Raw genomic sequence first — 12,293 nt, 5'->3', positions numbered from 1 at the left:
AAGCTGTGGGGGAAGGGGCAGGCTCTGCCCCAGGAGGAGTGTCAGGGAAGGAGCCACATGTGTAAACAGCTCCAGCTAAGAGGGTGTAAACAAAGCAGCAGGCTCAGTGGAATGAGGATTTAACTCTGCCCGAGGCAGCTGGGAGGGCCTGTGAGAGGAGGGGGCTGAGCGCCCTGCGGAGAAGCAGTAGCAATTGGTGAGGGAGAGAGTGAGGAGGCCCTTGTAAGCTAGAGTTCTGGCGTCATTTTTAGGAAGCTTCTCTAAGATCATTCCCCCTGGGGACCCCCAAGAAGGCCCCTTCCCCTTAAGTTGTCATTTAATTGATACTGAAGAACCCACGGCCTTGGATGGAGGTCATGGAGAGGAGTGTGTAAAAACCCGGAAAAGAACTGTCAAAAGCCCATAATACCGGTCACATTAGTTGTGATGTACTGGCCACAGTCCTCTCTCTGCTATGACGGTGGAGGTACTGTAAAATTTTCATCAAGATGGGAAAGAAAAACAAAGAAAACCCCCAAGTCTTTGGAGACCTGGAGGATAAGGCTCTAATCTCATGGAGATGATCCACATCCCCCCACGCCCCCCCACCCCCACTGTACGCATGCTGTGCCTACCCCCTGGCACCTCCTGGCCCAGCTACCTTTCTTTCTGGTTTCTCCCAAGGGGAAACCCAGGTAGCCAACTCCTGGGAAGGGTGGTGCTTCCAGAGCTGCTCAACTGTTTCTTCTTGCCAGCCTGCAGGTTGCCGGGAATCAGGGGACTGTGGACAAAAGACGTCTGAGTCCTACAGAGCACAAGCAAACCACAGCTGTTCTTGACTTTCCGGGGGTCCTTCGTCTTTTCTGGGCTTGAGGATAATTCTCTCCCTATCTGGATTTCCTGTTCACACCCATGCCCACGCCTGTGTCTCCACCTGCCTTAGAGTAAGAAAAGTCCCTGCCCAAAGGAGGGTGACAGGCTTGGGGGTCTGACCTGGGTGGCCCCTGGAGCTTCTCTCCCAAGTGGTCTCCCCAGCCCTCTTCCAGCCCTGAGTGCAGTCCTCTGATGGCAGGACTGAATATTCGTTTTCATCTGTCAGAAATGGAAGAATGAGGGTGCGAGTGTGGGAAGACACTTGCTGGACTTCAACCCCCACTGATACTCTGCCAAAACACTGCACCCCCACCTGGGAAGCCAGCGTAGCTGATTGGGCAGAAATAACATCCTTCTTCGCCCCCGCCCCGCTGGCCCGTGCAAATGTCCACATCAGGGCCGTTTTCATGGGGAGCAGTTAGCTGCTGTCTTCGCCTCGGACTAGTGGGTTGCTGCCATCATGGTGGAGGAGGGGAGAGGACTGTACTGAGCCTAGGGCTGTGTACATTCTCCCCCGCCCAAGGCTCTGTCCTCAAAGTCCCAGGCTAAGTAAGGCAGGTGGCTTGGAGAGCTGGGGTGCTGGGCTTCCTTTCACCAAGTATTCACAAAGCAAGTCTGGTGGGGCCTGCGACGCGTTTCTGACGTCGGGGAAAGCATGTCTGCGGCCCGGGGGAAGGGGTTCAGGGGGCAAAACAAGCTCTCCCTCCCCGCTCTGGCCCAGCTGCCGGGGCTGCTGGTTCTGAGTGCATGCTTCTAAGTGTGCACATACTCGCGGTGTGTGTGTCTCTGTGTGTGTGTGTGTGTGTGTGCGCGCGCGCGCGTGTGTGTGTGTGTGTGTAGTCGGCCAGGGCCAGGACTGGCAGGTTGAGCGGTGGCCATCCTCCCGTCCCCTCCCCCGTAGCCCCCTGCCCGCTCGCGGCGCCTCGGAGGTTCCACCTTTGAAACTGCACGCTGCTCGCAGCAGCCGCCGAGTGGTCGTGGGGAGGCGGGGGAAGGGGGTGCTGGGGGAGGGCGGGGAGGAGTCTGGCCCTGGATGTGTGCTTTTCGATTGATGGATGACTGCCGGGTGGGAGCGAGCGTGAGGGTGTGAGTGTGTGATTGTGTGTGTGTGTGTGTGTGTGTGTGTGCGCGCGCAGGGTGCGTGCGCGCGCGGGGCCTGCCCATTTTCCTCCTCGCAGCAGTCAGTTGGGAGCTGGAGGGAGGGAGAGAGGGAGACAGACGCAGTCTGCGAGAAACCAGAGAGGAGCAGAGCGCCCTCCGCCCAAGGCGCCCTCCCTCGGTCCGCACATAGGCGCCGTCGCTTGGAGGAGCAAGGTGCCTCCCAGCCCTCAAGGGCGTCGCGCCCGAGCCCGCGGTCTCCTCGGGGGGCGCTGCCCCGGGACTGCACCTGGAGGCCGCCCCGGACGGGGATGGTAAGCTGCCGCCGCCGTCTGGCACACCAGCGGGACGCGGTGAGGGCACCATGGCGCTGACGCCCGGGAGGGGGCCCTCGGCGGGGCTCGTCCGACCCGAGCTCTGGCTGCTGCTGTGGGCGGCCGCGTGGCACCTGGGTGCCACCGCGTGCCCCGCCCTCTGCACCTGCACCGGCACCACGGTGGACTGCCACGGCACGGGGCTGCAGGCTATCCCAAAGAACATCCCACGGAACACGGAGCGCCTGTGAGTACGGCCCCCCGTCCCTAGCGCGCAGGGAGCCCCAAGGTTACCCTCCCACCCAGACAAGCCCGGGGCTGGGGCGGGGGCGGGACCGTTGCGCCCGGGCTCTGTGGCCAATAGACGGGTCAGTGCCTGCCAGGGCCCTTCTCGAGCTGGGAGCCAGGAGCCGCAGCACCCCTGTTTCCCTTTCCCGGGATTCAAAGGGCCCTGGTGGGGCTGTCAGCGCCCATCCTCACACCTGCACTCAGCTCAGGCAGGCCATTCCCACTGCGCCAGCACTTTATTCCTCCAGGGTGCCTGTGAATTGGTGCCAGCAAGCCTTCCTGGCACTCAGGGGGGAAGCTCCTCGCACTGCCAGGCACCACGTCTCCTTTTGGGCACATGGGGCTTGGGCTGTGTTCTCAGTTGCATGTGTGGACTGGGCTCTGGGCTAGCAGGCAGGTGATGGGCAGCAAGGTGGGATGGAGTTGAAGTTTCTAGTCTTCTCCATTCTCCCTATTGTTCGCCCTAGAGCTTTAAGAATTCTTCTCTTGCAGGTGTCAGGCATTGGTCCCCCACCTCACATCCAGCCAGCCCTACGCCAGGCAGACAATGGGACCTGAGGGATTTGGGTTTGGGGCCTAGGGTATGTTACATTGACACCCAGAAAAGGGGTAGGTGTGACCCTGACTGGGGCCCCATGAATAATGTTGAGAGGTGGGGATCTTGGAGTGGAAACATTGAAGATGAAAAGTCATTTAAAAATAATTTCTCTTCCCCTGTTCTCTCTTACTTCTAAATTCTTGAGGAAACTCAGCCCTTTCTAGACAGGCTGAGCTTTGTACGGTGTGTGTGTGTGTGTGTGTGTGTGTGTGTGTGATGGTTAGCATGTGTGCATGTCTATGGATCTATATAATTTGTTTTCCCAGATTCTCCTGCAGAATGTGTGTCTGTGTGAATTCCTAGTATCTGTGGTGTCACCTGAGTAGTGGGAGGTTGTGAGAGTCCCTGTACATGGGCCATGTGTGTAGGTTTTTGGTCACTTGCAGGGCCTTTGTGCTGCCTGCAGAGGTGACTGTCTTGGGAGATTTTTGAACTGGACTTTGGAGAAGGCTGCTGGCTCGTTTGAAAACTGCCTGCTCCTTCTTCCCGCACTCCTAGGCAAATGCAGTGGCTCTCAGGAAAGGCGTAGATATCTCGATAACTTGAACATATTTTCATGGCTCCCAGCCGGCCAAAGGCAGAAATCTGACCCTGGGGAGAGCTGTCTCCTGGATCAAACTCTGTACCAAGGTCAGCAATTAGTGAACACACGTTTGCCCCAGACTCTTCTTGGCTGAGTCTGAAAAATTCCCATGGAGGTTTCAGAAAATTTGCAATCTAGATGCAATCTAGATGGGAATTGGTGTGTGTGTGTGTGTGTGTGTGTGTGTGTGTGTGTGTGTACATGTGTGTTGTGGGGCTGCAGAGAGATGCTGGCATGGGGAGAGGTTGGAACGAATCAAGTTTCCTTGGGGGCAGCCTGTGCATTATCCTATGTGGCTATGGAGAGGGACGGAAGGTCAGAAATCTGTCCAGAGGACCCCTGAGGTTGCAGGGTCGCCCTCCACACCTGTTTGCTCTGGACTTATCTCTGTTCCTTGGCCGCATCCACAGGGCATTTCTATTGCAGCTGTTATCCCGGTGACAGCCTAGGTCTGTGACACAGTAGCCCCTTGCCTCAGCGTTTGGGCCTCATCACATTCCTTGCTCTTTTTCTCCACCTTTAGTGGAGGACAGTGTCTGTTTTGGTGTTCAGGAACTCTTGAGGTCTTTTGCGATCAGAGTGGTACAGAAGTGAAATTTCCTAGTGTAAAAGAAAGAGTTGGGGTTTCAACTGCTGAGGTTGTTGTGTGACCTTGGGCAAGTTACTTAACTTCTCTGCGCCTTCTTTACTTTCCATCCAGAAAATGGGGCTACTGATGGTTTTTGTGAGGACCAAAGATAATATATGGAAAACAGCCTGGTTCATTATGATGTTTGCCAAGTGAGAGGTATTATTATGATAGGATCAGGAGAAAAGTCTCTTTATTTAATTCAGCAAATGTTTCACAGAGCCAGGAACTACCCTCGGTGCTGAGCCTCCAGCAGGGAGTGAGCAAGTCCCTGCCTTCGAGAGGTATACAGGTGAGAGGACCAGGCAGGGGACATGTAACTGCAAACTCTTAGGAGAGGGCCAGGCTGGCAGTGTGATGGGGCTGTGGTGGGTACCACTGGGGAGGGAAGCACTTTTCTGGAGGGAAGGGGCTTCTCAGAGGATGGGCCATTTTATTAGCATACTTTGGGACCCATCAGTGGCCACTCAGTGGCTGGGTCGGAGTATGCCAAGCAGAGATGGCAGGCAGCCCAAATAGAGGGAGCACATGGGCACAAGGCCCACAAGTGTGCGTGTGCCAGCCTGATGGGCAAGTGGACCAGCTTTGTCCCAGGGCTGCAGCATTTCATGTCCACTGGGATGTGGCAAGGCTTGAGGCTGGGAAGGAGAGGAAGAGTCAGGAAGTCCTCTCTCTTTTTCTCTCTCTCTCCCTCTTTGGATTTTTCCTTTGGGGACTTCAGGGATGGAATCCAGGGGTGACTTCTCAGGAGGAAGTGGGGGGAGGTCTGGTCTTTGCTGCGTGCAGAACTTCTCAGGTGGGGAAAGGCTGCAGAAAGCAGAGGGAGCCTGCCTGTGCAGTGGGCAGGCCCCCTAAGGGCCATTTGACGAGGACTAGAACACCCCAAAAAGAGGGCTTGGTGAGAGCCCAGGCAGACTCAAAACAGCTGTAGCAAACGCCCTCTCTAATCGATAGGGGTGTCATGCGGTATGAGAGCCCGAGACAGCAGCTTCTGCGGCTGGGAGATTGGGAAAGATTGCAGCTGTGCTTTTGCCTTTTGTCTTCTGGGCAGTTTCTATGGCAGCCCGCGAGGCCCGGCGACTTTATGATCAAATATCCCTAACTCTGGGTCCAGGCCTGTCCCCCCAAGTGGGAAGAGATTGGTTTGCTGTGGGGACTTCTGGGAAAGGGCCGGGCAGGCTTCAGAGCTGTTGAGGAAATCGCTTCAGCCAGAGGGGCTGTGGGGCTGGTGGGCTGGGTGAGGAGGGGATGCTGAATAATTCACTGCAATGGAACAATTAAAATACGGAGTGAGGGTTAGGTGTGTGGTGGAGGAGGCCTGGAAGCTTCATCTCTTCGTAGACCGCAGGCTCAGAGGGACCCGGCCATGGCCACTATTAATTGTCTTTTCTTCTACTCAACGACTTTGATTTTCAGTTGGATTTTTTTTTTTTTAATTAAAAAAGTCTTTTAGACTAGAGCATCCCAGAGAGTGTGATAAGTTACTTCTCCCATCCACCCCCGGCACTTGTATTCTAGACTTGCCACAGATTGCCCTCGTGGGTGCAGGGGATGGGAAGGCGCTGGGGAAGGCCTGCTGATCTCCGTTGGCACCTCTGGCCCCGCATGGTCTGCTGTTCATTAGGTTTTGGGGGCCTGTTCTCTTGCATCCTGGTCAGTGTGTCCACTGCCCTGGCTCCCTGCCTGCTGCAGAGGCCTGGACAGCCCTTGCCTCTTCCTGGTCTGGCCCCCTGAATCTGGAGGCTCCATTCAACAGGGCTGGGTGGCCATACCCAAGGAAGACTTCCCAGGACAGCCCTCAGGAGGCCGTTTGGAATCCCAAAGAACGACTGGGTGGTGGTTGTGGAGAGGGGTCGGGGCTCGGACTGCAGCCATGTCTGCACCGTGGCCCCCTGAGAGGAGGCTGCCTCTGAGCGGAGCTTGCAGCTCCAGTAGCAGGCGCTCTGGGCTCATCGCTGGACTCGGCGTGACCCCTGGCAGGCCCCTGGTGCTGTCACTCCATCTGCTCTGAGACCCAGTTTCCCCATCGGTAAAATGGGATGGCCACAGCTTTGCAAGTTGATGGTGAGGGTTAAGTGAGTGAATGCATGGAGAGGGCCTGGTGGCATGCTTGGCACTGGGCTGTGTGAAAATGCTTTGTGATTTAACTGGGTGATGTTCTTATTATTACCCGAAAAGCTCAAGCAAAGGTTTGAGGGTTCCAGTGGGGCAGGAGAGGGCTTGGGAGGGAAGCGTGTGAGTGTTGGCAGCTCTGCAAAGTGCTCTTCTGGAGTCTGGCTGCCCAGAGTGCTCCTTCCTAGGACCTGGACGGCTTGGTCTCCTGCAGTTCGGAGGAGGGGGCAGGGTGGTGGCCTGCAGGGATTCTCTGCAGGGTAGATGGTGGGCGGGCATGGCTCTGGAGCCAGACTGCCAGGATTTTAGCCCCATTCTGCCACTTGGGAGCTGGGGGGGGCCTTGGGCAAGTTATTGGGCTTCATTCATTCATTCAACAGATAGCTGTCTATTGAATGTCTGCATCATGCTGAGTGAGTAGTGTCCAACAGAAACCCAAACCGCCTGTCTCTCCCTGAGTTTTAGTCCATTAAGGGAGGTAGAGATGAATGGCGCAGTATGAAAATAAACACGTCGTTGCAAACTGGGGTAAGTGCTCCGGAGGAAGGTGTGACTTCTCAGCACCGCATTTCCTTGCCTGTAAAGTGGGGACGATGGCAGACCTGCTTGGCGAGGCTGGGTGTGAGGATTTGAATGCGGTAGTGCTGGGAGTGGCACTTTGCATGGGGCCTGGCACACAGCAAGTGCCCCATAAATGGTAGTATTCTTTTTGTTATTAAGGTGACAGAATTGCAAAGACATGAAAGGAACCGGGCACCACTCAGTGCTGGGTCCCAGCACGCCCCCGCTCCCTCATCCCTCACCGCGGAGCCACCGGAGCTCTGGATGCCCCTCAGAACACTGCTGCTGCCTCGGTGCCCCTCTTGGAGACAGGGGGTTGGCCTTCGGGGGTCCTGGCTGCCTGGGGCTGTGAACAGAGGACAGCGTGCTCTCTGGGGCCCGGCGGAAGGGTGGTGGGGACGGGAGGCTCCTGCATTATTGGGAGCAGACGGGAGCTTGGCCGAGTTGCCGCCTCCAGTTCTGTGCCGGCATTAGCAGCTCGGCAGGGCTCTTGCTTAATGGGATTTTCTCCCCAAATGCTGTAATTATCGCCACACAAATACTTATTACCCCGAGCAGATGACGGCCGGGCCTTGGGCAGTAGCCAGGGAGCTGGGCTGTGCTGAGGGTGGGGGGGTGGAGGGGGGTGGGGGGGTGGAGAACTGGCTCCTCTTTTTGATGGAGTTTGAGACCCCCTCCTCTTCTTTCTGGAAGCCAGCCTGTGGCGGACAAACAGCTGTTGGGCACCTGCCGTGTGCATAGTGTTGAGAGAGGTCCAGAGTGTGGACCCACTCCCCAGGGAGCTTGTGGGCTGGTGGGCGAGAAAGGTCTGTCTGCCGAAGAACAGATGTGCAAAGATGTCTATAGGGACATAAAGCACAGTGGCCATCGGCACCGGCTTTGGTGTGAGGATGGCCCAGTTTGAATCCCAGCTCCATCAACTACTACCTGAGAGATCCCAGCCGACTCACTAGTAACTCAGTCTCTTCATCTGTAAAGTGGAGCCAGTGATAGCACTTACCTCGCAGGGTTGTGTTTGAATGAGATGCTCTGTGTTGAGTGTTTAGAATGATGCTGGCACATAGAAAGCAGGCCGTCAATGTCCGAGATGAAGAGATGGGAGTTGGGGGTGGGCAGGACCTAGGTAAGGGCTGGCTGCAGCGAGGGCAGGGGAGCCTGGGGCATGAGGCAGTGAGTACCTTACATTTGGGAGGAGAGTAAGGAGCAGATCTGGCCATGGGGCACATTTGTGCTGGTGAGTTCTGAGATAGGAGGTTAAGGTAGTGGATGGGCACCAGGCCATGGGGCCTGGAAATAGGGAGCCATCAGAGGGAGTGTATGTGTGTGTATTACATTTTTTTTCTAAACCTATTTTTTTTTTTTTACTATTTAGTGATTTTTTAATCCCCAGAGTTGTGCAAACATCACTACAATCCAATTTTAGAATATTTTCATCACCCAAAAAGACTCTTTTGTGCTCCATGTAATTTTTTATTTTGTTATAATTTCAATTTTGTAGGAGAGTTGCAACAAAAGTATAAGGAGCTGTAATATACCTGTCATCCACATTCAGTTGTTCCTAGTTCCCTGTTTGCTGTATCGTACACTATATACAGGCACAGTTTTGTTTTTTAGGGACTGTTTAAGATTAGGTTGGGGGGCCGCCTGGCTGGCTTGGTCGGTGGAGCATGTGACTCTTGGTCACAGGGTTGTGTGTTCAAACCCCATGTTGAGCATGAAGCCTACTTAAAAAAATTAAAAAAAAAAAAGATTACATTGAAGACGTACATTTTTCTGTCTAAATAGTTCGGTGTGTATTTTCTGAGAATAAGGCTCTCAAGATCAGAAAACTGAACCTTGCTGCAGTGCTAGTGTCTCCTCCACAGCTCCTGTCCGCACGTCATCTGTTGCCTCAGCAAAGTCCGTGGCTCTCAGAAGGTGTTGCCGGTTACACATGACATTCACTTGTTACAGCGCTTTAGTCTCCTTTAATTTGGACCAGTTACTCGGCCTTTCTTTGTTTTGTTTTGTTTTTTTTTTTTTTTTTTGATCTTTACATTTTGTTTTTTGGAATTTATTTATTTATTTTATGCTTTCTATTTATTTTTGAGAGTCAGAGAGAGACAGTGTGAGCAGGGGACGGTCAGAGAGAGAGAGGGAGACACAGAATCCGAAGATGGGCTTCAGGCTCTGAGCTGTCAGCACAGAGCCTGACGTGGGGCTCAAACCCACAAACTGTGAGATCATGACCTGAGCCAAAGTCGGACGCTTAACCTACTGAGCCACCTAGGCGCCCCATTGACCTTTACATTTTTGGAGAATACAGGCAGTTATTCTGTAGAATGTCCCTCCGTCTGGCTTCATCTGCTCCAGCCTTATTATATTCAGGTTATGTACTTCTGCCAGGTTATGCTAACTAAGTGACTATGTGTCCTTCTCAGTGGGTCATGGGGCGGGAGGGGGGGGTATGTTAGTTTGTCCCAGTATTAGTGGTTTTCATTTCGATCGCTTGGTAAATTAGTGTCTTCCAGGCTTCTCTGATGAAACGTTACTAATTTCCCCTTTATTATTAGTCAGTAATTTGTGGGGAGGTACTTTGAGGCTATGTGGTAGTCTATGCTTCACCTCCACTGGCTTTAGCACCCCTTGCTGAGACACTTCTAACATCCTCATTTCTTCTCTATTGGTTGGCATTCTACCGTAAGAAAGAACTTTCCCTTCTCCTCCATCTATTTGTCTGTTTATAACAGGATGGATGCATGGATTGTTGTTTTATTCCTTGGGTTGTTACTATCATTATTTTGACGTTCAGAGCGTCCCACATTTGGCTCACGGGAGCCCCTTCAGGTTGCCCCTGGGTCCTTTTGCAAAGATCCTTTGAGCATTTATCCTCAGGGGTTTTGAGTGGAGGTGACAAGTGTAAAGTAGTATTTTACGACATCCTATTCTTGCCTGGCTCTGGTGTGGAGAACAAATGGAGGGGGAGACCAGCCTGCGGTGGGAGGCCACTTGGTTACAGCCACTGTTGTTTCTGGCTTCTTGGTGACAGTAGTTTCGCTGCCATTGCTGTAATTTTATTCTTTTAAAAAAAGTAACAACTTGTATCTTAAAATAATTTTAGACTTCCAGGAAAGTTGCAAAAATAGTACAAATACCCTACACCCAGCTTCCCCTAATGTTTTTTCCTTCTTTTAAAGATTTTATTATTTATTTTTATTTGAGAGAGAGAGAGGGAGAGAGAGAGGGGGAGAGAGAGAGAGAGAGAGAGAGAGAGAGAGAGAGAGAATCTCAAAAAGGCTCCATGCTCTGTGGAAAGACCCTGGGATCATGACCTAAGCCGAAATCAAGATTCAGGCACTCTACCGACTGAGCCACCCAGGTGCCTCAGATTTTATTTTTAAGTAATCTCTACACCCAATGTGTGGCTCGAACTCACAACCCCAAGATCAAGAGCCGCATGCTCTACTGAGTCAACCAGGCACCCCATCTTCCCCTAATGTTAACACCTTTCTTACCCATAGTGCAATGATCTAAATTAAGAGATTAACATTGGTACAAGGCTAGGAAGTAAGCTGCATAATTTATTTGGATTTCACCAGCTTTTTCTCTATTGTCCTTTTAATTAAAACAATTTGTTTTCATGTTTATTTATTTTGGGGTGGGGGAAGAGAGAGAGAAAGAGAGAGAGAGAGAAAACAAGTAGGGAAGGGGCAGAGAGAGAATCCCAAGCAGGCTCTGCGCTGTGTCAGGACAGAGCCTCATGTGGGGCTCGATCCCAAGAACCATGAGATGGTGACCTTAGCCGAAATCAGGAGACAGATGCTTAACCGCCTGATCCCCCATGTTCCCCAAGTGTCCTTCCTCTATTCCAAGATCCAGTCTGGATTCCACATGGCATTTAGTTGTCCTTTCCCCATAGTCTCCTTCCATCTATGACAATTCCTTAGTCTTTTCTTGCTTTTCAGGACATGGATACTTTTGAAAAGTACTGGTCAGTTCTTTTGCAGAAGACTCTTCAGTTTGGCTTTGTCTGATGTTTCTCCCTAATTGGATTGAGGTGATGGATTTTTGGCAGGAATGATGCAGGGAGTGCCTGCCCAGTGCATCCTATCAGCGGTAGGTGACATGATCAGTCTCATTGCTGGTGATGTTGACCTTTTCACAGTGAAGATGGTGTCTGCCAGTTTTCTTCCCTGTGACATTACTGAATTCGCATTTGCAGTTAATAAATATTTGGGGGAGATATGTCAAGATTGCCATAGGCTTTTTGTCCTCAAATTCTCACCTACTAATTTTAGCATCCATTAACGGATCTTGCCTGCAACCATTATTATCCAATTTGATTTTCTATTTCCCTCATTCCTTCTACACTTATTAATTGGAATTCTTCTGGAAGGAAGAGCACTTTATTGCTTTTGAAGAAGCTGGTTTGTCTGATGGGCATCTTGGGTTTTGAGTTTCCTGAGGGCAGGGCTGTGTCTCTGTATCTTCATACTCCCATTGTCTGGTACGTGGTAGGCACTCAAAAAGGTGTGTTCAATGAGTTTGGCTTTTTAAAAGCATTTAGCAAGACTTGGGGTGCCTGGCTGGCTCAATCAGAAGAACATGGGGCTCTTGGTTGAGGGGTCGTGAGTTCGAGCCCCATCTTGGGTGTTACAGATTACTTAAATTACTAAAACTTTAAAAAAAGTTGAACAAAATAAAAACATTTGGCAAGACGTTTTATGGATCTGATCTTTGCTTTAGAAAATATGGTCATCATGGTGGGGTGAATAACGGTCCCCAAAGATGTCCCTGTGCCAATCCCTGGAACCCATGAATATGTCGCCTTACATGCCACAGGGGGGTTACGGACACAGTGAAGGATCCTGGGGTGAGATGACCTGAAGTACCAGGGCACCCAGACGCCCTCACAGGAGGCAGGAGGGACAGCCTCTGGAGGAGGAGATCTAACAGTGGAAGCAGGTGGGAGGGGTGGGGGGAGGAGCCATGAGCCCAAAGCGGCCTCCTGAGCTGTAAGGTAACGGTGTTGTGTCAAGCCCCCAGGGGGGTGGTAATTCCTACAGCAGCAGTGGGCAACAGCCAGCCACAGTCCTCATGGAGTTAAGCCACAGAGGCCGAGCCACAGGAGGAAGCAGGTCTAGACCGATGCAGAAAGTACAGAGAAAGCAAATGAGAAGGGTCGTGGGGCCCTAAGCTTCTGTGTGGGGGAATGACTTTATGAATGGGGTGAACTTTGGGGAGGGTGGCTGATCCCCAAGAAGAGAACCTGGCTTCTAC

At 52.4% G+C, this 12,293-nt stretch overlaps 1 protein-coding gene across 1 annotated transcript in view; it reads left to right on the top strand.

Moving 5' to 3' along the window:
• Positions 1-1,903: 1,903 nt before the first annotated feature.
• Positions 1,904-12,293, top strand: part of SLIT1 (slit guidance ligand 1) — a 173,369-nt gene continuing 162,979 nt past the window's right edge. Inside the window, exons 1-2 of the mRNA XM_039230187.1 lie at positions 1,904-1,930; positions 2,144-2,511. Of these exons, the coding sequence (XP_039086118.1) occupies positions 1,904-1,930; positions 2,144-2,511 (395 nt within the window). The remainder of the gene's footprint in view (positions 1,931-2,143; positions 2,512-12,293) is intronic.

This window comes from Hyaena hyaena, unplaced genomic scaffold (genome assembly GCF_003009895.1).
Source record: "Hyaena hyaena isolate Hyena2069 unplaced genomic scaffold, ASM300989v1 scaffold_44, whole genome shotgun sequence".
Lineage (NCBI taxonomy): Eukaryota > Metazoa > Chordata > Mammalia > Carnivora > Hyaenidae > Hyaena > Hyaena hyaena.
The sequence above is the reverse complement of the archived record's forward strand: the minus strand, read 5'-3'. Positions and strand labels throughout refer to the sequence as shown.